Source organism: Anoplophora glabripennis, unplaced genomic scaffold (assembly GCF_000390285.2).
Source record: "Anoplophora glabripennis isolate ALB-LARVAE unplaced genomic scaffold, Agla_2.0 scaffold120, whole genome shotgun sequence".
Taxonomy (NCBI): Eukaryota; Metazoa; Arthropoda; class Insecta; order Coleoptera; family Cerambycidae; genus Anoplophora; species Anoplophora glabripennis.
This window is the reverse complement of record NW_019416214.1, coordinates 14412-42051: the sequence shown is the minus strand read 5'-3', so window position 1 is coordinate 42051 and position 27640 is coordinate 14412. Positions and strand designations below refer to the sequence as shown.

Sequence of the window (27640 nt, the reverse complement as noted above, 5' to 3'; positions counted from 1 at the left end):
ATAATATATATATAATATTTATTATGAAATGTACAAATTGTACCGTTACCAAACCTGTTCTCCTGCAATTGGGATTTGTAGTCTAGCATGATTATTGCAATAAATCAAATATTCTATAATTTGATATTTTATAAATGCAGAACAAATTAAGTAATAAAGTTTAGTATTCTTGAATATATGTATTATTTGTACTTAACTTTTTAATTAGTTACAGACATAAAAGAATGGGTTTTCCATTCATTTCCAACTCAAATCTTTTTAAAAATAATTTGAATCTTAAGTGAGGTGTTTCCTTATTTTTTATTATTTGTTAATTAAAATTGCTTACATAAAATTATTAGTCACAAAATATAGCATAGAATCCTGCTAGACGTTTACATATTAGACAATATTTAGCATTGGTAGTATCTACGTGTTTATAATTACTACATACTTGCACAAATCGTTGTTAATAAACATATAGATAAATGCAATAATTATGAATGTTAATCACTTAAAAGATTGAGGAGATCGTAACTGTTTTTTTTTTAACTTGACTGAGGAAGCCACCTTGCCAGAGGTAACAGTTTATCGGTCAATGAAGGTATTTATTAAGCAATAATTAACATGACGTAGAATTTATCAAAGGTTATAAATTTTTTAGTGTCGCCAATATTTAATTACTAACGATAATCGCATAATAATACAAACATTTTGGTGTAGGGTAAGTCCGTGAGTCTAATTTTTGTAATAACAATTAAATTGCAGTGATACTTTGAAAAATTGGTTTGTTCCATGCATGAGACCCATCCATCTATGTATTTTGACCCCTAGAAAACTAATTTCCACGGGAAATGCTTACTGGCTCTCTTGTTTTTCTCTTCAATTATAAAAAATTGCCCAAAATCTATAAAGCAGCCAAAACTGTGAAATAAGTGCACAGTCCTGGAAACGAGCCGACCCATCATATTCGTAGAGTTCATTGCATGTTTTTAGTGTAAAAAGATTAAATCGACCCTTGCGACCCTTACGGACTGTGAAAATACCATAAAACCACACTTATAACCTAAAAATCGACCGAATGAAAGCTCTGGCAACAAATAGGCATCATGTTCGTGGGGCTCTGCATATTTTGGTTTGTCAAAGACTCGATCAGTCCTTGTAATCTTTTAACTTATGGTGAACACTAAAACCACCTTTAAATTTACAAACTATTCTACGAATTCAAGTAACAAACTCAAACCGGGAATTTACAGATCCATATTGCATTCAGAAAAGTGATGACGATTTATTAGGCATTATTTAATGAACCCAATATTCTACATCTACAGACACTGTACAGTGTACGTTCCTCTCACCACCCCAAGCGAAGACAAAGTCACTCCTCTACCCCTACAATTCTTGATAGGCCCTAGAGACCCTCTATTCCCCGAAGCTCCAAAATCTGCTACAACATTAGATTTGGTAAAGTTTATCCTCCAAAGATCTATGTACTGTTCTTTCACGTACCTTCACTTTTTAATGCCCAATAATAAGGTTTTTAGCAACTAAAGAAAACCTAGAGAGGGAGGAGAAGACAGTTGCCATGTTCGATTCAGTTTCTGGTATCTGGGTGTCATAATAGGGTGGTAGTGGTGTTATTCGTGGAACAGACGACATTTTTGTGTACTCATATTTTTTGATGTATTAAAAATAGTTATATAGGACACTATTTCTTAAAAAAATTCAGTCAAAAATTGATAAATATGAAAGAGCTTTGTATATTACACATTAGAGGAAGTTTATTTCCTTCAGCCACCAAATTATAAGCTTTATTTGTAAATATTAATGAGTATGTCTTAGAAATGTTCCTCAAGGCTGTTGTACAAAAAATGAAAGATGATTCTAATTATACTTTGTTTAATTTGCTACTAAAACGATATATTGGTGGACATTATTGTTTGGAATGTCGTTTTCCTTGATTCGCCCGTTTCACGATATACATAACTAATACATTTTGTTTTGTGCAAGGAAGACCCATAGTAACACTTACGAAGATAATATTACTCATTAAATATGTTTAATGATCGGCTATTTACAAAACATAAAAGAAAAAAGCAATTAATGACCTTATAAGTATATATATATATATCCTTTACTGTGGTTAACTGAACGAATATTCTTTATTCAGTTCTTACATAAAAATAAAATATTGATAGTGCAGGAATATAGAAATTCTAGTGGTGGTTGAAATAATTATTACTGTGGATGTATACTAACCAAGTAACAATTTAAATGCTAATTAATCGGGCTTATGTTTTATAAAGATTTTCTAAAGGACGTTTGCAGATGAATTAGGTTTGAATGAGGTTTATTTGAAACTAAATGTATTTCTGGAGCCACAAGAATTTGTAGAAAACTTGCTCTTACTGCAGTTTTGTAGGACTTTCATTATTAATGTTAAATAAACTTAATAAAACAATTTGGTTTTAAAAAAGCCTTCACATTCTGAAAAATAAATTTCAGCAAAACAAAATATATTTTAACATTTGCAAAAAATCTCTTGTAAAAGCTAATAAAGCTAACTGTGATTTTAAATTTGTATTTCAATTTGAGTTACAAAGTATATTTAAGCTTAGTGCATTATTATTATCAACATACATGATTAAAATTGTGAATTACTATGTATGATGTTGATTTTTTAGAATTCTTCTTAACTTTATTCTGCTCATTGGTGGAAAATTGGGATATGTCTCATTAAAAACTGTAAATGTTCTGCTTAGACTCCCATTGCAACGTCTGTGAATAAATAATAATAAATAACTGGTGACAGTTTAGTTGTTTGTTTTGAAATTTTGTTAAAAATTCCACAGCTATCCTCGCAATGATGATTTTTAGGTGTATTTCATAAAGAATAGTAGATAACTTAAAAACGAGAAGAGATAGGTACAGGGAACCTTAATACCATTCGAAAGAGAATAAAATTGTGTAACAGAATATAGAAAAACATATACGGTGCTCCGTTAAAATAAACGACTTATGAAGGTTTGAAGTTAACTAAACTCGACATTAAATTTCTAGCACACTGTATGCAATTAAGCCACTTTGAAAGTATGCAAGGGAAGCTTACGGGTCTAGCTATCCTCCCTATAAATATTGTTGCTTTATCTTTCTTACTATAAAATACACATGGTTTGAAGCTAGTCATTGTTTCTCACCATTTTTTTGAAAAAAAATAAATATCTCGAAAACAGTTAATTTTAGGAATAGGGAAACTTCATAAAACTTCATAACCGGAAGTGGTACGTGGACGTTTTAGTTGAGAAGGGCATGCCCGAAAACCTGGTATCCCAAATTTTCAAAATTCAAATAAGGCAAGTACAAAATAGCAAAGGAATGAAATAAAATTTGAATAGAGATAAATTATTACAGTCCACTATTATGAAATTAATGTAATCAAATTAATGAAGATCACAACCATAACTATGTAAAATAAATTAAATACAGTAGCACATTTAAAAACACTCAGGTTTGAGGATTTATTGTTATAGTATTGTCAGTATTATACATACTGATTAACCCATTTACCTGTTGATTTATAATTTGTTTTAATCCCTACGCATAGAATAATGCTTTCACATAAATGGTAATATTTATTCAATAATTACTATTTCGTATTATCATTGTTTGTATAAAATACCTAATAAACTTTTGAATTACATACAATATGCCTTTATCTTTAGATTGCGGTTCAACTGTATTTTATATTTTTGTCATACATCATATTTTATGTGAATTTAGTAAATTAATTTCTTTTTAAAATGTGCATTGTCTTAAGTAATTTGGTTTGTTTTATTTTCTTCAAACGATATTCCTAACGATTAAATTTACAAAATGTTGTACTTTTTTATTGAAACTGATGAAAAAAATTAGGAAAAATTATTAAATTTATAAGTTTTTATTTGATTGCAGCATCTATTCCCATTACAGAATGTTTTTTTTTCGATTTCCAATTTAACGCTTTCATCAGTATTATTAAAAATGGAGTCATCTCCGATTAATTTTAACTAGTCGTCCTTGCTGGTAATTTACTTCGCGCTAGTATGCAGAAAATCTCTCCAATGTCTTCCATAAACAGCGAAATGTGCGTCTTTATACGCTGGTGGCTTGTTTTCAGAATTTCCTTTAACGACAATTTTTTAAAACTCATCTGAAATGTTCCTCTACATACAAAACGATGTCAGCTTTACCTCGCGCTTCGATCGTTTTTATAGTTTGAGGTAGAACGAGTAGATATGAAATGGAATGATGTAAGCAACTTGAGATTCTAAAGTCGTTAACGAGTGTGTGCAAATAGACGCGGAGAAATTTATTTATGAGGAAGCAAAGAAGTAATATAGCTAAAATAAAAACAGGAACTATAGTAAAACGTTGTTGCTTCAAACTTTAACGATGCCCTTTAAATTTAGAAAATGTCCTACATCATCAATTAACATAGTTATATAATTATCTATCTGGAATGCCATAGAAGTTGTCATTGCAAAGGCTTAGCGGAAATGCTATCAATATTAGAACTGTTTAAATACATATCTTTGCAGGTAAGATTGCAACTAAGGAGTTTTTTGCATAAACAAAAATCTCAAAAACATCATAAACTGATTTAAACCTAGTAACGTTTTTAAGTAAAATATTTTATAGTGGGGATTTTGTTTTTGAAATTTTGTATCATAAAGCATCTGAGTACAAATACTGTCATGAAAGGAAACAATGCTAGAACAGTTAAAAGTAAAAATTATTATTTTTTAAAACTGTTAATGAAAAACAGAGAGAATAAAAATAAAACCTAACCTAACTGTGAATAATAACAATAAAAAAACGCTGGGAACTAATATAGACAAGTCAATCCTACGAGATATTCACATTAAAAGAATGAAAGTTCTTAAAACTAGTAGAAACGAAAACTAAGGATTTTAGAGCATATACAGGGATTGATAGATATGAGAAACTCTAGAAAAACGGCGTCTAATAAATTAAAATGGAAAGCTCCTATATTCGTAATTATCAATTTTTCGAAATTGCCAGTGGAAAGAAAAGGTATGCCTAATGCAATTTTATTGTTAGGAGCAAAGCTTTTCTTCCGACAGAAATTTTGCTTGCAGCAAAATTAAGTAACTGCATATAAATTCAATATTGTCCTGTCAACGAAGTCTTGATTGGAGATGAGCAAAACGTATTCAAATTAATTACGTGATAGATAGATCACATACGAGTACATATACTCATAGTTGCCTATTTATTAGACTGACACTTATAAAAGTCATAGTGAATTGTGAAGAAATTTATTAACAATATTAAGCACATGTATAAATCTCTCTAAGCTGACGTTGATCGCTTATTTGTCTTGAGAATTTTATTTATTGTTGATTTATGATTCTATGGAAATTATTTGTATTTCTTTCCGCGTAGGTATAATTTTTCAACAGTATTTCAATTAAATCACGTGAGCTCTTATTAACACCTGGTAAATAAAACAGTAAAAAGTAAAAATTATGTCTTTAATTTTAAGAACGTCAGGATTCAATTGAACATAACTGACTTGTAGATATAGGTTAGCCTTTATTACATGAAACACCTGTCATATATTTTAACAATATATTAATATTCCAATAATACATATATGATACATGCCTTCGTAGGTAGCATTTTCAATAATGTCGACACTATTGATATTTCAATTTTATGTTACCTTTTAAATCTAAATTAAATTTAGAAAGGAGTATACTAAAAATACATTTTAAAGACTATTCTCCTAACATAGGAAATATTTAAAGAATCGGTAGTGTAACACTAGATGTTAGGAACGATACATGTGAGTGTAATAAATACCCGGTCGCCATCGCTGGGCGCAGGGGTGGTTTGTTCGTAGTTATTTTAGTGTCGTTGTGTAAGAGGGGAGGAAAATAGTGATGTTCTACATTTTGCCTATTTTTATGACTTTGTTGTTCAAGTGGCATATTATTTTGTGATCTAGCTGCAAGGCAATTCTTAATTTTCTTAAGGCTGTAACACCTTGGATGGAACTAATTAGTTTCTATTTGTGAGGATCGATTTGGATACTTCACGTTAATTAATTTTAATAATTAAAAAATATATATGTTCCAGTTATCTCTTTAATTTATCAAATAGCAGAAAATTGGCAATAAAAATTCATATTCGGTGATTTACAGAACAGCCGTTCGAATATTTTTTGGACATTAACCTTTTCAGGTCTCTCAAAATACTAATAAATTAGTATTTTGAATTTCAAAATATTAATGAATGCAAAAAGATAATTTGTACTCCTACTTAGAAGGTAATGGCAAGGTTGTCTTGCACAGTTTTTGCGAGATGTCGTCATAGTAACAATTACTTTTTAAATTTATATTGTAAACTTTAAAATTTTTCACAACTGATTATTTATTATACCTGTTTTAATCAAATTACTACTACGCATACCATAAATAACATAATCTGAATCTTTTATTAAATATTATATCAAGTAGCAAATATACTCCACCAAAAAAAAAACAAGAACTCGGTATAATAAGACTAAGATAGAGAATACAGTATTCATATTTATTTGGATTATCCAAACCTTGACATCTATCTTGTTTAATTTAAAAAAATTGCAAATGCTATGTTCCCACAAATTTAAAACCCGAAATAGTATTATTCTCAAATGATAATTTAACCGGTTCTAAATTATTCTGAACTTTTCTAACGCGAAATATTTCAATGTAATGACTTTATTTGAATCCAGACAGCGAAATATATTGATGATAAAAATGATTCAATAACGATACGAATTTAACAAGGTGAAATTCTGTTCCTTATCTGATTAAATTTGAAGATCACTGAAATGTTATTAGTTTAATCGGTGAATTACTGATTAAGATCGGGTCAGAATATTAATTTCCTAATAACTTTCCCAAGGCCAAAATACTTTGAATTGATTTTTTCCTATGTAACAATAGTAAAGTTATAATAATACGAAATTCTTAATGTAATTTTTGTTTATAACTTTGGAAACGTTTAAGTAATTGATAGTGTAGCACTAGATATTCGGTCGCTACCGTTGGGCGCAGGCATCGTTCGATCGGAGTGAGTTTACTGTCATTATGTAGGTTAGTCCTTTCTGCGTCGAATAGAAGTTGTACGGTTATTCCAGGATCAGAGTTGCTTTATGATTTATTGAAATACATGCCATAGTATTTGTATAAACAAATAAATAAATTCATCTATGAGGCGTTCTATATTATCCATGATGTCGTAGTACGATAACTAATATTTCCTTTAGTTGGAATGTGGAGATTAGTTTCATTCAGCATCATTGTGCTGTTAAGGTGAGACTTTTGTCAAATACTTAGTACTGGGATTATATACATTAATTTAGATATAAATACCATATAAACGTTGTGTAACATCATTAAAAAATATTGTAACTATGTATAGGATACAGTTAATTGCGACTATTAAATGAAATATAAGTTTTTCAGTTCCTTTCATGTAATAATTTAGTAAGCAACATTAATGTCACATAAATAATAATGTCATGATGGTATTAAGAACGTTTTACAGTTTCGTATTTTCCATAACCTCTTACAAAAAGTAGTATTACAGAAAATACGTACATAATATAATTAAATTGGTGTTGTATTCTTTTAGAGATAAAAATTCAATACAAATAATAAATAAGATGTAATAATAACTGGTTCTGTGAATATTATATAGTTACACCATACCTATGGGACAAAACTTGTGGATGGGCAATAATTGTGCGAATATCGTCTATGATCATTCAACATGAAATTTCAAAATAGTTTTCTGATCAAATCCACAGATTTAACCTACCGATTAGAGATGTTCCAAATAAGCGAACAATAGAAAGTCATCGTGTAGTCGAAAATCGTGATGTTATTCTGAAATGTGGTAATGTTACTCTTAGGATACCGTACAGATTTCGGTAGAGATAAGCAAATTTTCGGTTTCAGATAAATTAAATCTAAGTTGTTTTAACCTATCACATAGGTGTAGCTTATGTACAGGGTACATATACAAAGTATAAAACAAACGGAAAACTAGCAAGTTGTGTATTTCTTTGGAGGTATATGGTATACGTCCATAGTTGCACAATCAAATCCTAGTAAGAGTTTATTGGAGGATATTTAAGACAGTTTAAAGTGGTCGCGAATCGTATTATAATGAATATTTACAATGACAAGTTCTTAAATATAGTTCCATTACTATGGCAGTTTGTTGCAATTGATTTGCAAAAGAAGCTTTTACTTAACATTTTTCATATTTTGTAACAAATTCCTAAATCAATGAATATTAATTTATTTAATTACAATAATTTTCATAATACAATTTCAGCTATAGTCTGTAATAAAGTTAATGGTTTTTTAATAGTGCGCTGTTTATTGTGAATTCTTTAAAAAAATATATCGGATATACAAATATCAAATATATTAAGGTACTACACACCACTACACAGTAAGTTATTGTTATTAAACAAAATTATTTATTTCTTGACAGACTGTCAATTTTTATTAAACAGTTACGTAACCCACCCAACAATAAACTTGAATTAGGAACCATAAATAGAATTGACGGTATTTAATGTCAGCGTTCTGAAGATATTTGTTCAATGTAAGAAAGAATTAACCTTTGCTGCCTGGACAAGTTTAATAAATAGCTTAAAGCAAAATTATATGAATGACTTGATAACTTTATTAACTGTCAGTCAACTATATTCGGTTCTAAGACCTTAGGAAGGTTAATAAGATACTGCAATTATTGCCATTAATTGTGTTTAATCATATTATATTGAGCGCGCAACAACTAGTTTCGATAAAAGGTCAGATAGTAATTTTATTATACAGATATACAATGTAGTTTGCGCAAAAGGTCATTTTTATATAAATTTCGAAAAAGCCTCATAAAAAGCTCTCCAATGAGCCCACATATAGGCCATTTTTCTCAGTACTTTTTAAATTATTCGTATTTAATTATTTGTTTTGGTTCTGGTGGTTTACATTGCAATTTAATCGGAAAAGATATATATTCCGCTCTATTAGTCATTTACTGTTTCTGTACATATTTGAAAAGTATTTGTATATCTTTTTATACGACTTAGATTGAAAAAATAAAGTCTCGACAGCATTTTATTAGCCGAAAAAAATTTTTGGTGGTATTACCTACTAATGGCAACCTAAAAAGCCCACTTGGAGCGGAACTTGTTTTTCAATAACCCCATTTTTAACAGAGGAAATATTGCACCGTTACTATGAACTATTGGAGAAGACCAGCAAAGCACGTTTCTGAGTTTTTATTTCAACTTTTTGTTCTTAAAGCAAGGAGTGATGCTCTTGCTTTACATAATGATCATGAATACCCTACAGTGACTGGTAATATAAATTAAATGTTAAGGATATGCGTCAACCACACCCGCTGCATTACACCAGTGCACCTTATCGGTTCAGTTTTATGGAATACTATTCTATTTCACCACGATTATTATAAGTTCATATCTTGACATTTAGTTGCCTTAACACAAAAGTTCAACATCGCTCGTTCACTGTTATTGAGCGCTAATAATCAGTTATAAGTTTTGTAAATATCTTAAGATTGTTAGCCGTAGCTATCATTTACGTACTGATATTATTTCACAAATTCCTGTTGTCTATGTGGAAACAAAGTTTATTAATACAGGTTCAACGTTCTATAGTTTTTGAGCGGAAATCATTTCGGTGCTAAATTTTATTTTATTTGTTTTTTGGAAAATATATGGCCAAAATATGATTTAAAAATCCGCATGATCCCATGGCCTATGGCCCATGATCCTTAGGAAAAAAAATTGTTATTTCTTTGACATTCTTTCAGCACCTGAATTTCTAAACTCGAAAGGAAACAAAGATATATTGGTTTTTAAAACCGTTCCTACAAAGTTTTACGTAAGATAGCTGACCTTAATGAACGTGAACTTTTGTGAAAATTAGGAAAACGTAATTATATCTAGAGACCATTATCATACCCCACGCTAAGTCAACACTAGCTTAATGTTGTTGCCGATTATAATTATCTCATAATCCTAACTATGTGCAATTTACTTAAGCGTTATTCTATAGTTTAACAGATTATTGAAATAAAAGTCCATGCATTTTACCCAGAGATGCCTATGTCATTACTGCAATCGGATTATAACGAAATGAAAATCGCTATTTCCTATACAAGGAAAAATATTATCATGTACTAACAATTACAAACACACGCGTTTGTTTGTATTACATAAGGAGTTGAAGAAATACTGAAAATAGTTCTTCCTTTATAGCGAAGGCAATAATTGCGCACTAATACTTTGCATTCGCTTTTCATTGGGTAACAATCGAGTATTTCTAGGTAGGCTAGTTGCGTACAGTTTGGGATTAAAGCAATTACTGGTAAATGCATATAAGAGGTTGTTTATTTTAAAAGAATGTGATTCTGCAAACGGTTGAATAATTGTGTACTGGTTATTTTAGTCACAGATTCATAAAATAAACTGTCCATTACCAAAAGTAGTAAAACTAAAGACAGAGAGATAAATTACATATATTTATGAATTAGAAATGTAATGATTAAGAAGATGTTCTTTTATAATATAGAAGTGACAGAAACTGAGAATGTGTTAAGTGTCGCTCAATAACATGAATTGCAATAAATACACGTTTTTTAAGTGCTATTTATTCTTACCATTTTAATGTTTTCCTTGCTAATTTGTTCTTATCTGTCGATAAGGCAAGGCACAATTTTTTATAACAGAATAAAGAAATTAATCTCGACATAACTGTTAGTAAAACTTATGTTTTGTTTACTGTGATTACAAATAATTTTAAAAAATAAAAAAAACATTTTGTATACATCACTTTCTATTTCTACTCACTGTATGTAAAAACAATTTCAGAATATTTTGAATTTAATAAATGTATAATCATTATTTTGTCTTGTTTAAATAACAGAAAAAGTAGAGTTCAGCAGAACTAGAATTACCATTACGAAATTTATAATACAATTATTTTATAAATTAAAAAAAAAGTTAAATATAATTGTTTTTTTTTTTCAGATTCCAGCAGCATTCTGCTGCATTTTGGCCATAGCTAGCGCTGCTATAGCTCCCGGACAAAATGAATATCTTCCACCAAAGGATGGTTACAAGTATCCTAAACCCCCTGTACCATTCCCATCGAGTCCTCCATCTTACCCAACCCCCAGGCCCCCTTCACCTAGTCCACCACCAAGACCTGTACCACCTCGTCCTACTTACGGCCCACCCACAAGTGGTCAAACAATTAGGCCTACTTATGGTCCACCTGTAACTCCAGGATTTCCGTCGCAACCTCCTCCCAGAATACCAACTCCTTCCGCTCCTTATCAACCTCCTGCACAACCACCAAGACCCAGCTATGGTCCCCCAACGTCACCGCCGTATAGACCTAGTTTTCCAGGGCAGCCACCTCAACCCACTTCACCCCCTTATCGACCACCAAGTGTACCAAGTGTACCGCCTTCTTATGGACCACCACCGTCACAACCTCCTTATAGACCTACTCCTAGCATTCCCCCTCAAAGACCAGGAAGTCAACCTCCACGTCCTACGTATGGCCCTCCTACATCACCATCCTTTAGACCACCAGGATCTCAACCTCCTACTTATGGTCCACCGGTTACTTCTCCGCCATATAATCCTCCGGGTTTGACAGGTGTACCGTCGTCTCAACCGCCTCCTTCATTCAGACCTCCCAGTGGACCTACTCCTTCAAGGCCTACTTATGGACCACCTCCGTCTTCTCCTTACAAGCCTCCTGGATTACCACCCTCTCAGCCTACCTACGGCCCACCTCCTTCGCAACCACCTTATAGACCACCAAGTGTACCAGGAACTCAGCCGCCACGTCCACCTTCTCAGCCTCCCAGACCTACATATGGACCACCAACATCTCCCCCATATCGTCCACCAGGTGTACCGCCCTCTTATGGACCTCCACCAACATCTCCACCATATCGTCCACCAGGAATACCCCCGACTTACGGGCCTCCAGGAGGACAATCTCCTCCTCCGTTCCGTCCAACAGGTCCACCTTCTCGCCCGCCATCTTACTTACCCCCTTCCGGATCACCTCCACCAACTTACGGGCCACCCGGAAGACCTACTTCTCCTCCCTTCCAACCTACTGGTCCACCACCTTCTAGACCTACATCGCCTCCTTTCCCGGTTACAGGTCAAACCATCAGGCCAACATATGGACCACCTACACCTGGTGGACGTTATCCTCCTAGCATTCCTAGCCGTCCTACTCCACCTGGTACACCACCTAGGCCAGGAACTCCTCCACCATTCCAACCAGACAGAATACCAAGCGAAGGGATGGCAATACCCAGTTTCGGCGAAGTAAGTGCACAATAATTGCAAATGAAAACGGTGTGTTTTTATGGTTCTATAATTTTAGAACGATCATCTTCTGTTACCACATAAACCAGGTAATCCGTTCGAATTCAAATATGCTGTAAGGGAACCGAATTACGGAAACGATTATTCTCATAATGCGATCAACAATGGAGATCAAACTAATGGAGAATATAGAGTGTTCTTACCTGATGGACGAACGCAAGTTGTTAAATACACTGCCGATTGGGCTACAGGATATCATGCAAAGGTAAAATTTGAATTAAGATATGAACAATTAAATATGTACCAAAACTAACTGAGGAATGAACTGAAAAACGAAATATTGATTGTCGATCTCAAACCAAATAATTATAGTAAACCGATAAATAGTATTTCACAAGGTGTGTATATTTCCTCGGCGATGGTATCACGATGGTTCTTATACTGTTTATTAATTAATGCTAGCAACTAAAATGTCATAGGAACGTGTTTAGCTTAAAGGTAAATAAATTGTTTCCAATCAAGGACATATATTTTTATATTTCTTATATACTTATATTAAAGGAATGTCTTTTCGGCACACAATTTTTTTAACTGAATTATTAAAGAAAAGTTGCTAATCATCATTAGCATTATTACAAATTGAACATGAAAGTATTACAATTCGACTATGTCTGCATTTTATAATTTAGTAAATAAAACGTACTTTCATTTGAAGTAACATAAGCTCTGTAATTTGAGTATCTGAATTTATCTATAATTTATCTAAAAATTTTGGTTATAACTAAAATAATACATTTGTTCCGCAGGTATTGAATTTACGAACGGTAAACTGATTTTCGTTCAACTTGATTAATATACAGGGTGTCCCATAAGCACATGATGAAACAGGTACTGAGACATTCTTTGGCTCAAATGAAGACGATCTGCCCTAACTTCCATTAAGAAGAAATGTCTGGCTCCTCTGCTATTGATTGTCAAAGTTCTTGAAAAAACTATGAATGCTACAAAATTTTACCAAGAGCATGAAAATCTCGAAAAAGGACTGATGCATCAATAAAAAAATGAATTGATTCCAGCCACCAAATAAAAGATTCTGGTAATTCTTGTACCAAGACACTCAAGAATTTACCACTTGCCCAAGGCGGATGGATGCGGTTGCTTCATCAAAACATGAGTTAGGAACAAGTCCACAGCAAGTTTCATTAAAATCCATAGTAACATTCTCTAGATATTACAAAAAACATAGTTTTTTTCAAGAACATTGACAATCTATAGCGGGAGAGCCAGACATTTTTTCTTTATGGAAGTTAAGTCAGATCGTCTCCTTTTGAGCCAAAGAAAGTCGAAATACCGTTTTGATCATGTGCTTACGGGACACCCTGTAAAAAAATAGACGCTAGGTATATATAATACATAAATGTACAGTAATTTAAACGGAAATAAGGTATTTTAAATAATTTTGCAATATTAAAATAGATATATTTTATATACAATTTGACTAAATTAAAGCTAACTTGACCTAATGCGTTTATAACATTTTCTCTATATCTGTAAAATTTATGTACATATAATTGCAATTTTTACAATTTATATGCGAATCGCTTTACTACAGATAATCTATATCTAATCTTCAATCCATTAAAATTTATCTGCACAAATATTTTCAAAACATATTCTAATCACTTCTATTTGGCTACCAAGGTTAAAATTACATATTATATTGATTTTTAAGAAACTGATCACCTTAGGTGTGCCTATGCTCCATATTTATATCACATTCTTAACATTAACAAGTCAAATCACCTCCAATAGTGAATATTTATCTGCAGATCAGCTACGAAGGAAAACCCTCTATTCCAAATTATCAGGGAGAAGGTACCAGTAGTGTAGGATATCCAGGCGGAAGACCTTCAGGACCTCAGTTCCCTAGCGGACCAGGAGGGCCAGGGGGACCTAGTGGACCTGGAGGACCCGGCGGACCTAGTGGACCTGGAGGACCAGGCGGCCCTAGCGGACCAAGAGGACCAGGGGGACCCAGTGGACCAACAGGAGGACCAGGCGGGCCCGGTGGGCCTGGGGGACCTTTTGGACCAGGCGGACCAGGAGGACCTAGTGGGCCAAGAGGACCAGGAGGCCCTAGTGGACCTAGGGGGCCAGGAGGCCCTAGTGGACCTAGGGGGCCAGGAGGACCTCAAGGACCTGGAGGACCAATCGGACCTGGAGGACCAGGTGGACCAGGTCGACCTGGAACACCGGGAAGACCGAGTCATGACTACCTTCCTAGCTTACCTAGTTCATCAAACCAAATAAAACAACAGTATGCACCAGGAGGCGGCTACACGTACTAAAATTCAAAATTTTGTTTTTATATTTGTAAATAATTAGGCAAATTTTCTAAAACGTGGATTTAATTCCACAATTAACTTTTGGTACAATGAAACATGATTTCTCATTTAAAATTATTTTTTATGTTTTTTAAAAAAATCTCATTGAAAATCTGTATATAAACTTGAAATGTAACACTGCCACAACAAAACAAACTAATAATTTAAATTCTGAATAGATGTTTATAACTTCTCTACTTTTTTTTTGTAATTTCTGTGAATATTATGTAAGTGAATGAAATGTCCTGTAGTGATTTCTAATAGGCTTAATTTATAAATTTAGTATTACATACTACAGTATTTCCTTTGTATTTATTCTTCGATATTGTATTATAATGTAATATAATATTGATAGACACTTTAAGAATAAAAATGTATTTTTTTATAGAAGTACAGTGACTTATTTTTTATTTCTAGGAACACTTATGATCATATGTATAATAGAGATCTGTAGAAGTACTTTTGACAACAGAAACTTTTAGACTTTTATAACTTTTATGCATGTCCTTACTTTCTTGAATCTCCCTGTACATTTATAAGCTTCAATAGAGGAATAGAACAGTTTAAACGTGGTACCTATGTATGTATGTACAACTGGCCAACAAATCAAGCTTTTATGTAGGCAACACACAATTCTTTGATCCACGTTTCTCTTTAAATAAAACTTCAAAACAATATATGGTTTTTATAGATACCAATTTTTTGTTACCAGTGTTACAATTAAATATCACTTCTGCGGAATGTTTTGGTATTACAATTCAAATGAAAGAAGTTTAAAAATTGGTTTTACACGATTTGAGCGAAACAGAACAGTAATAGAAATATGAGATCAATGTTACTGAAAATAAAGACAGCAACCTCTGCTCAACTAGATGATGACGCCAGAAATGTGCCCACCAAAAATATAAAGGCCGCTATGGCAGTAAAGACAATTTCAAATCGTTAGCGCTCTGGAAATCACACAACAGCTAATACCTGAGGCAACACGCACATTATGAACTGCCAAACGTTCGAATCTGTCCAGAAAAGAAGTTAATGGCGAGCCATCAAAGAACTGAAGGGGAATTAAAAAATCACTGCATTTCCGGTCGATAAAGCAACTGTTAACAGAGTACATCTCCAAAATAGAGAACCTACTACAACTACGACTAATAATGGGTGCAATTGAATCAGCAGTGGTTTACACTACGTATCACAATAAATTAAAGATGTAGTGAGATAGATGAAACACCATGTCAAAACGCTGACGATTTTATAAAATAAAATAAATCAAGAGAAAATAGATGATTTCCTGTTTCGTTTTGACGTAAAGTCGTTGACAAAAGATCAATAGAGAAATTCATCAAAAGGTTTGTCGCAGAAAAGAAGAGTGAGACTTTAGATTTCATAAGTGTGAACCAGATCAATCATCTCCCTTAGGGATCAGTTTTATGAACAAACTAAAACAGAAGCTATGGGTCCATCGCTCTGGCAAATATCTATATGGATATCTTCGAGAAGGCTCTAGAATCAAAAGTTTTAAAACCGAAGTGCTAACAATACATTTATTATCTTGCCCGATGGGGATGACAATACAAAAGGATTCCTGGACCATATTAATGGAATACACTCGGATATTAGCTTTACTATGGAAACGGAAAAAAATGGTATCTTCCGTTTCTAAATAACTTTGTTAAGAAAGAATCCTACCACTTCAGGGTACAACGTTTACAGAAAACTGACCAATACAGTCTGAACACCTAATCATGTCACCACGCAGCTCAGAAACAGGTGTCGTTAATACATTAACTCATCGAACATGTGCCATCTATGAACTGGAACCGTTGATCAAGGAGCTGCGTCAATTACGACCTGCTCTTGCTCCTGCATGGACATATGAACAATAAGATATTTTATTTTATTTTATTTTATACACTGTTCAATAGGTACTACCCAATTATAGAACGGGGATTTTACAGACAATAATAAAAGAAGTACATTAATTACAAACAAAATTAAAAGGAACAAAACAAAAACACAGACCATCATAAAAAAATTTTTTCTCCTAAATGAAGATTAAAATTACATATTTGAAACTACCAGACATTAAAAATAAAGTATTTTTAAGTCATTAAGGCTGCAGTTAAAGATATCTACAGAATTTTTATTACAGTTGTTGCAGATTTCATAAGGTGGTGAATGTTTGAGTACATTAGTACGAGGAGTTGGTAAATAAAATGTTCCGTTTTCTCTAGAGCTAAGTCTAGGTATGGAAAATGATAATTTGGTTATAAATTCCTGGCAGTCAGCCAAATTACGCAAAATTTTAAAAAGAAAGATCTGCGAAAAGTATTTCCGTCTAGTTTCAAGGCTAATAAAGGAATGTCTACCAAAAAGGTCCTCGTGCGGATATCCGATATGAGAATAGTAGCCATCAGATTGAAAATTTAAAAATTTAAAAAATTGACGCTGAATCGATTCCAATTTATTAATGTGGACACCACTGTGGGGAGACCATACGGAAGAGTCATATTCAATTTTCGATCTAACGTAACTAAAGTAAGGAAGCATTATGACATCTAAGCTTGAAAAATTACGACAGTTGGGGACTATAAATTCATATGCTCTATTAGCTTCGGAGACAACAGTATCAATATGATTATTAAATGATAGTTTTTCATCAAATACAAACGCCCAGGTCTCGAAATCTTTTCGGTCTTGACAAAACGTCATTATCAATGTTGTAATTAAACGTGACATTACATTTTTCCGTATTTAACATTAGTCTGTTGTTATTACACCAAGATTTTATATTAAGAAGGTTTCGTTGAAGCTGAATACAGTCATTAATGTTGCGAACTGAGCTGTATATTTTCACATCATCGGCATAAAGAAGAAAATTTACATCTAAGTTGTTAACTAAACGTTAATGAATATAATGAATATTAAAGGTCCAAGAATGGAACCTTGAGGAACTCTTGATATAGCGACATACTCAATCGATTTATACCAATTATAAACCATATACTGTTTTCTCTTGTCTAAATAAGATTTGAAGAAATTCATTAAGGCCCCTGATACTCCAAACATATCAAGCTTCTGGAGTAAAATTGAGCGATCAAGCCTATCAAACACCTTGCTGAAGCCCGTATATATGATATCAGTTTGTAAATTGTAGTCTATAGAATCGGCTATAAATTGCGTAACACTGATCAAGTTAGTGACAGTAGAACGTCCTTTCAAAAAACCATGCTGACAGGGTGTTATCATATTAGAGATGTTATAATAAATATATAGTCATGAAGTAATATTTCAAAAACTTTACAAAAATTACATATAATGGATATAGGACGAAAATTAGTAATGTTAAATTTATCACCCTCTTTAAAAATTGCACACGCTTACACAAATCAGGTAACCGATACTCAGTTAGGCATAAGTTGGATAAATTTTTGAAGGGACGAGAAAAAATCTGAGCACAGTCTCTTATCAGAAACGCGGGAACACCATCCGCACCAGTAGTCATTTTGGGTTTAATTCTTTTTAAAGCCGAAATAATTTCGGTTTCACTGAAGTCGCGAATATGTATGATATTATTAATGTTATTGCTGGAATATGAATTATTGCGGTTAGAAGATGACAGTAAATAAAATTTAGAGAAGAAATCTGTGAATGCATCAATAATATCAGTTGCATTATCAATATGGCGCCCATTATAATATAGACAGGGATATATTTGTAGAACCTTTTTTATTATTAATAAACGCTCAAAATTTACTAGGATTATTCTTAATAAATGCGTTCGCGTCTATTATTAAGATATATTGATTTCACTTTTAATTATAGTTCGCAAGTTTTTAAATTCTTCGAAGGCAAACAAGTCTCCACTAGTTTCATATGCCTGCCAAAACTTTGTTTTGGTCTTGATTTTATTAAAAATTTGCGTTATATCAAGGAGGATACATTTTTTTAGTTATGCTAGAAAATTTGTATCTTTGGGACATCGCAATACATACTAGAAGTTCTAAAAAAATGTTGGTACCTTTCTACTTCTCTGCTTTATCCATTTAAAATTTTGTTTGAAATATTGATATGAGAATATTAATTTTTTGCGAGAATTTATAATGTTTATTCTATGAGTTTCGAAACAAAAAAGCTCCACGTATATGCTACGAAAATTACGAACTATTTAGAAATCTGACTATTTTCAGTCGGAAAGGACCTCATGGATAATTTTCATAAGCAAATATTACAACGGCAATTAGTTACAACACCAAAACCTAGTAAGGCAAAAGATTAATACAATTCAGTTTTTATTTTCGCAACTAGAACAATACATTGTTGTCTTAAGTGCACAAAATTACTCTGGGAAGTCTTTCGCTTCGTTCGGATATTACGTGAAACAGTTGCAGGTAACTATTTTGTTTATAATGAGAAGTATTATTGCAAAACCGTGGGTTGCATAAGGAAAAGTATATTTCGGGTTATAATTTGCGGAATACCTAAAGGTACATTTCAACTTCTATTAAAACGAAAAGTATATTGAGGTCATGTAGATCATATATTACAACTTTGGCAGAACTAATTAGTTATTATTATAATGCAATACGAAATAACTAAAAATAGTAGTGTACCTACTTTTAAAAATGTAACATAGGTACTATTAAAATTTGATTACTTTAATAGTATGTTTCAATCAACTACTGAAAGAATTACATAAAATATTTTTATAGTCATTTAAAAAAAACACCAAAGCTAATAATTTGGCACATACCTATAAGTTGCTGGTTTATGTTACCAACATTTTTAGTCTAATTGTAGACATACAACTGTTCTTTATATCTGTTGTCCACATGTTTATTTCTTTATTTTTGGAAAGGTAACACTTTCTGTCTATTTATTTATACGTGCAGATTGTTAGTTGTAACACACTGACTTTCGTGTTTTTCAGTTTAGAAAAAAATTGTAAATAGGAACCAAAGTTGCAGTCATTAAGTGTTTCATGGTATTGAATTGTATTAAGAGTGTTACTAAAGGCATACCAAACCAGAGATTTTTTTAAAGGAACACCTTGTGTGAATACAAACATTATGTGATATTAAGGTAAACAGAAAAGTTTTATCTTCGTGTAGGGCGAAATAATAATTGTATACATTGACCACTTGATTCCGCAAAACTTGCTCACTGACTTTACATTTGAGGAATCAAACAGAGAAAAATAATTGAAAGTTTTATTAAAAAAGATATACAAAAAAACACTGGCTATAAACAGTACTTACAACGAAGGTCATATATACAAAAGATAATTAACGATTGAGATACGTGGACAAGTTGAATGACATTGAGCCAAATTTGTAGTTGTTTTTTAATGCCCTAGATGGAGCCATACCCGTTGCTTGTTTGCGACTTACTGCTGTAACCGTTGTTGTAGGAGTTGGCGTTGTTGTAGGTGTAATCAGAGTTGTCACTAGCCAAATTGTTTATTGCAATGGAATGGGAGGAGGCACTGGCACTGTAACCTGAAAATACACCAATTATTATTTTAAATGCAACCATTGTTTTGTAAGGTACTTTAATGCATACAATTTTTGTCTTAAGTTAGGTTAAAAAGTTGTTTTTCTACGGTTGATGGCTTTGTTGTCATTTCTCTACAGATTCTGTTAGTTTTTTCAGAAAATCAAACAGATCGAAACCACCACGGTCTCGTACCAAAGAAGGAATCACTCCTAAAGATAATGTATAAGAATTGTGTCCCATGATTGTCACCAGGAAACACAAATATTTTCATTATGTCATTTGATATGGAGAGATAATTTAACATTTACTTTAGTTTTATGTTTCTACACGCAATTCTTTGAGTACCCCAAAATTATATGTAGTTTACAACTAGATTATGTTAAAAAGCAAACATTATCCCATTGAAAGGTTATACATACCACCACCAAATCCAGGGGCACCGTATTCATTGGATACACCATTGCTATATCCTCCATTGCTATATCCCTCATTGTATCCTCCATTGTTGTTGTTGTATCCTCCTTTGTTATATTGCTCTGGATACTGGGCTTTGCCTTCGTATTTGACATCCGCATGGAATCCACTTTGCCAATCCGCCCAATACGTAACAATTTGGGTACGACCGTCAGGCAACGCGACTCTATATTCACCTCTTACTTGATTGCCATCACTGGACTCTTTCCTGTCGTAGTGAGTCCCAGTGTAGTCATCTTTCACTTGGTATCCGAATTCGTACGATTTGGGCTAAACAGAAAACAGGCTGAAATTTGCAGATCTGGTTTTATTTCGGAAATAAATTGGACAGAATGTGGAATTTTTGTTTATTAATTTATGATTTAGTGAACTGATAAAATACCATTAAATTATAAATAAAATTGCAAAAACAATTATATTATACGTATGACAGAGGAACAGGAGCTGGATGATGCCTCTATGGAAAAATGAGAGTTTTTTCTGCAGTATTACAAATAGCACTAGTTTCTTTGACTAAGTCAATCTACATATTATTCAATAGTCAGAATAAAAACCTTAGACTCAAACAAGTAGTGTTCAAAACTTGTTTGGGACTGTTGACAATCTTTAAATGAATTGGCAAATACTGACACTGTTAAGCTATACTAGGTGCAGAATATAAAGGCATCGAAGGAATTGAAAACGTGAAGGAACATGCAAAAAAAGGAATCTGAAATGGTTTTACTATGATCAAAGGATTTGGTATCGTTTATAGTGCCATTAAGTAGGATTTGGGGAGATGGATACAGGAAGAACATCGAGAATAGTGAGACTCAAAATCAAGACAAGCTGAAGTGAAGAAAATGCTAAACAACTTCCGTCGTCGCTTTAGGCTTCTTAATGATTCAAAAGACATATCTCTCTCCTATTAAGAACAAACACTGAAACTGGAAACTAAGTTCTCTGGCTTAATAGTCATTGATTTTTGCAGGTGTTTTGTTTCCAAAGTAGAGTCTTCTGGTTTCTATTGCTTCTCTATAGCATATAGGTCAAAATTTATATATGCTCTTCACCAACTGCTGGTTTTTCTGTGTTGTTGTAGTTCAAGTGACACTTGTGCTCGTTTAACCTGGTACTGACGTGACTTCCCATTTGTCTAATGTATGCTTTTCGCATGTAGACCTTGGAGTAGACCATTTCTGCAGATCGTCTTGAGAAAGGCTGTCCTTCTTCAAGATGCGATGGCACCAGATCGGAAATTGTTCTGGCATTGACAAATTTTATTGAAGTCTGCAAATCAAGCAAATTGAATGTACTCGTAGGACTTTCAACTTAATAGAACAGGGTCCTTTTCTTAAAGTAAAATTTCCTTTACCAGAAGTTGCATGGTCATTACAAAACTTTTCTGATAATAATGGTGGCTATTTTACGGTACATATAATCGTATTGCGTAGTATTTATGCATTCTCAACACACATAGAACTTTTTGAATTTGTAGTTACAGTCCAATTTTCTAATAGAAATTACTGATAAAGTTAGTGGAGAATTCGATTCGTTGCTGTCTCTAAACATTTCTTAGAAACGAGAGAATTAAGGGATATGCCGATTAGCAAACTTTGGAACTTTGGAACTTTGGAAAGAAGACAGTTGTTTAATAAATAAACAGACTTTGAGAAACACAATATGTCAAAATTGGCCTCGGGGGAGCTGATCCACAGAAAAAGAGAAACAATAAATCAAACATCCATGAAATATAAAAGCTATGACTAATATCTGAACTTTTTGTACAGTCCACGAACTTACCTCGCCATTATAGTCATGACCGTTATGGCCACTATATCCCCCTTCTCCAGGAGGTCCATAGTTACTGATAGGAGCTGCTAGGGGTGTTCCGTAACCGTTGCTGTGAGGTTCGCTATTGATGACAGACACGCAAGCACACATTAATGTAAAGGTTATCTGAAAGCCAAGGATATTTCTGTCAACATCTCGTCAAAGTCCGTATACCTACATATACCTGCATATACCTACAGGGTCGGAAAGTACCGATGGTCCATCTGCCGTTACGTGGGAGCGATAAACTAAGTCATAGAAATCCGTGCGATGTTTTACTTTATCGCTCTCACGTAACGGCAGATGGACCATCGGTACTTTCCGAACCTGTATAACCTTAGCTTTGACAAATCTATAATTAACTATAAATGTTTGTGAACCTTCATAAAAGTGAAAATATAATACTTCATCGGTGCAGATAATTAATTTAGATATGCATTTTTGTAAATTGTGTTTAATTACATTAAACAGTCGATTAATTCATTTGTGTAGGATTAATATACTTATTAATATTCCTTTTAGTATGCTCTAAAAACACAGAGATACATGAAAGCACTTTAGTAGTTCCAGTTGTTTAGTTTTCATGGTATATGAGCATATTAACATGAGGCAAGAATGAGAAAATTTTGTTAAATTTATAAAAATAAAAACTGAAATCTTTAAAAAAATTAAAGTGGATAACTATATTTCCAATAGATATTTCCTGTCATAATTCTCTTGAAAAATATATCTCTATAAATATAATATAAGAATACTTCCCAATCAATTTTTCCTTTGAATTGCAATAGAAATTATCAGATACTAAACACAGGTACGGAATTCTGAGGATATTTTTTTCCCGATAGGTATATTGAAATGAGTTTCACCATAAATTTATAACTATTTTACAAAATAGCAAAGTTCTTGGAATATTTGTAGCGAATAAGATATATTTTAATGAAAAAATTGGTATTGGAACAGCAAAACATAGCCATACACTTTACTCGCTCGCTGTGTGAAGAAAATGACTAAAATGAATTAGAGTCTAGTGAAATAACATGATAGTTTTATTATTAGAATGTAGAAAGAGTGCTTTTTATACACAAATTATGGGGGTGATTCTTTGGGTCATTTTAGGCTCAAAAGTCTTAATAAACCATGGCTCTAAAGTTACTGGTTTCCAAATTAGAGATATGTTTATCTCTGAAGTTGTTTGGCGTAGATTGACGAAACTTGGAGAAATGATGTAACTAATTAAAGGTAATAATTCGATATATTTCTATATAAATCTGTTAACCAGTGGCGAATATTCAAGGGAGCTTTATCACTAAAAGCCTCAGGAAAACTACGCCACTGGATTTTCAGAAAAATTAATAGACGTGTTTACTTTAATTTACTACCATATTTAAAAAAAGGTCTCCTGCATTTTCTTCAAACAATAAACGATTTTCGAGTTATAATTTTTTTTATTCATATTCTATTTTAAAATGATTTCTATTGGTTCAAAAAAATTAAACAACAGTAGAAAATGAAGTAGATTTAAAACAACGAATCAGAAATGTATGTCAGCAAGTCAGACAAATGCAAATGTCCACTATTGACAGCAACATTTTTATGCTTTAGATCGATTTTCTTGTTCTATCATTTTCACTAAAAGTGCGATTTCTTGTCCTCAAAACGCCAGTCTTAACTTTTAAATTAAATATGCATATATAGAAAATTTCTGTTTGAAAAAATATGTACTACTAAAACTATTCTATAAAATTATTATTTTGTTTGTAATTCAAACTCAACTTTAAAACGCATATGATACCTTTATATATTTGAAAATATATTTATTTTCTACAACATACTTTCTACCTGTTCTATTTCAAATTATACGTCTTCTACTCTTCGTTAATACCGAATCAAATGTATACCTTTCTATTAGTTAATTATACATTTCTTCAGGTTACGAAGAACGTATTGCTACATTTCCATAAAGAAACTGAAACCCATTTAAGTATTCGAGTTAAAACTAATAACAAAAAAGAAGAAAATACACAGACGTAGGCAATAGTTGATATATTTTTAACACTACTGCAAATATAAAAAAATGGTGTTATGAAATAGTAAATGTCCTTTTAATGTAAACTGTTCTATTTCTTTAATTTCAAGGATACTGATTTTAATACTTCTAGTAGGCATTGCATTTGTTTACGGTACCTATATTTATAAGATTGTTTAGATGAAACTATAGACAATTTTACAAAAAATATTCCCTTTCCAATTGTGTTGGAAATATTAGTATCCATTACAAATAAACTTAAAAAGAAATTAGAGACACTTGCCTTATTTAGTATCATTATCCTGGTTAATATCCAACAGGTATATTAATTGAGAACACCAAGGAAAATCACTTATTATTCAAAATTGATATGAAATACAAACTTCACAATACCTAGTTGAAGCGCGTACTGTGAGATTTACTGTGATACTGTGAGACAAAAATTAATTTGGTTTATATACGGTGCACGATATTTGGTAATCTATTGTGTTTATCGCAATGGAGTAATACTTTTACTCTAGATTCCTCCCACGATGCGAGCTTTGCGCTACCCCTTCCAAAAAGTAGTAAATCATTCATAAACTATAGCGTATGAATTGGAAATATTTAACTGTTGCAGCTTGATCACTAATTGACTGCATTTTATATTTACATTAATATCTGAACAATGTAATTCGTGACTACATTGTAAAAATATTTAAGTAGCTCATGATGATTTCGTCTCAATTATCTAACAATTTTCTCCACGCCTATAAAGAAGCATTTCATGCAGTTTATTTTTGATATTACAATTTTGCTTCACAACATTGTTATGGTTTTAATTTCCCATACAGTCTATTCAAAGACAGAATGGATGCCAAAATTTGAAAAAAAAAATATAAGTTGACGCAAATGCATCAGTTTTAGGGCAACCATGTAGTTATTCTGATTAAGAATTTTACATAAAAATGATGATATTGATATTCTAGATTTCACAAAATTATAAAAAAAACTCTTTCACTTATACAAATTAAAATAGAATATATGTATTTTTAAGCAATTAAATATACCTAATAATGAATAATTGAAATTTTGGCTGAATATAATTTATTAATGTCCGAAATAGTTAAGAGAAACTCATTGAACAATGTTAGTTAAGATTACTACCTGACGATTTGCTGAATCAATATTTTTTAATTTATAAACTTTAATTTTGGGTCATATTCTATCCATAAATGTGTGTTATATTCATCCATTTACATCAATCTTACATGGAATATGGATTCAATACTTTTTTACTGTCTATTGTATTTTTGCCCTAAAGATTTTACCATTCTTCCTCACCCATTTTAAAAAATTATTAACATGAACTTTATTATTGCCCAGAAGTAGCAATTAGTTCGATAGACCTACGCGAATTTGACACGAAATGTTGCATTGTTTCTAAGAAAAAATTAAATGAGTGGGGTTATGCTTTCCAGTATTATGAATTTTATATAAAAAAATGTATGAAACTATGACAAAATTGAATTTGACAAAAGTAACGATGATGCTATACCTCCTCAATTATGCTGTCATTTTGAAATAAAATATACTTCTATTCTCCTCCTTTTAACTGTTCCTTCGACTTCTCTTTGGCAAATCCTGTACATAACAAATTACAAAATTTTCTTCTTTTTCCGAGATAGATAGATGCTAAAATGGTACTTACCAAATCATTTTTTTCTGTAATTTCAACGAAACTTGATCTAAACTTGCCATCAGATAAAACGTAAAAGATTTATCATATTTCAAAGAATCGCTTCAGAAACTACGAAATTAACATACATATTGAAACGAAACGTTTCCGAGATATTGGAGGATAACAAAAGCAATTAAGAAAAAAAAACGTTTTGATATCGCTCTGATTTGTCATCCTCCTAAAACTATGCAACTAAGTTTAGTGATACCTCGTATAATGTGCAATACCAAGTTTCTATTACCAATTTGCACTTTATAAATTGGACTGCGTTTTTTTAATTTTGATCAAATTTACGAAACTTATATGTGGCAATAATCAGTGTGGTATCTTTATAATATATCTAATTAGTTAGCTAGTTTCAGAAAATCTGCAAGTTTGCAATTACGTACCCAGTACTCATTTTCCAAATTGAAATTTTTATGTTAGAGAAAACAGCAAATGTAGGTGAAAGTTTTTATTTTTCCCTCGCTTATTACAATTATTTCATGTTTTCTAAATCTAATCAGCAACTAATATCATTATGATACTTCTTAATGGTGAAATCCTGTTCTGAACTGTGCAGGAAAATAGGTTATTAGATGTAAGACAATGACTTTATTGACATTTTAATATATGACCAAAGTTGACGAAAATTCAAAACGCTGATTAATCAATACTATTTGAATGAATTTGGAAAATAAATTGGATTGAATTTGCTTTGTAAAGACTAAAATATATAATATTGCCAGTTTAAACTAACAAAAGTCTGAGGTAATTGAAAATAAATAGGCATCATTTTTTGAAGTTGTTCTAATTTACGAAATATTAATTTATGGGAGGATGAATGAAAATCTTGCTGAAACGTGTGAAAATTGCTAGAATTTTATTACGTTACATATGCATAACTTATTTTATATGGTCTACAGTTGCTTAAATGGAATATGTGATACGCACTAACAAAGTAACAAAAGGTTATAATATTTCGCAGCACGACTCTCACTTTTTGTTCAGATAGGTTTAAATCATATTTTTTATTAAACCACAATTCATTACTGTACATAAAGTGTTGGAGGATATAAAAGAAAAAATAATAAGGTAGCAAACGAATACAAATGCAACTAAATATTCCCGGTAGGTGTTACCACAAGTAAGAGCAGGTAAAATAAAACATTATAAGAATAATAAAATTATTATACGGTTGAAAATTACATGAAATTGAAAATGGGAAATATGAAAAATATTTGTATTGTCGTTGTGCTGTGTTTGCAATTTGGAAAAATGGGTAATTACAAGGTGTTTCAGAAAGACCTCCCGTAAATACAGCG

The 27640-nt window shown here is 32.0% G+C and overlaps 2 protein-coding genes across 2 annotated transcripts in view; one reads left to right on the top strand and one right to left on the bottom strand.

The window, feature by feature from the left end:
- Positions 1-15207, top strand: part of LOC108907826 (basic proline-rich protein) — a 53595-nt gene extending 38388 nt beyond the window's left edge. The window contains exons 2-4 of the mRNA XM_018711643.1: positions 11099-12424; positions 12483-12689; positions 14254-15207. Of these exons, the coding sequence (XP_018567159.1) occupies positions 11099-12424; positions 12483-12689; positions 14254-14772 (2052 nt within the window). The 3' untranslated portion in view covers positions 14773-15207. The remainder of the gene's footprint in view (positions 1-11098; positions 12425-12482; positions 12690-14253) is intronic.
- A 4900-nt stretch (positions 15208-20107) lies between these two features.
- On the bottom strand, positions 20108-22701 carry LOC108907804 (pro-resilin-like). Its single transcript, XM_018711609.1, has 3 exons — positions 22561-22701; positions 20724-21048; positions 20108-20306 (listed from the first exon to the last, which is right to left on the bottom strand). Exons 1-3 carry the CDS (start codon positions 22699-22701, stop codon positions 20161-20163), a joined length of 612 nt encoding a protein of 203 aa, XP_018567125.1. The 3' UTR covers positions 20108-20160.
- Positions 22702-27640: the final 4939 nt, after the last annotated feature.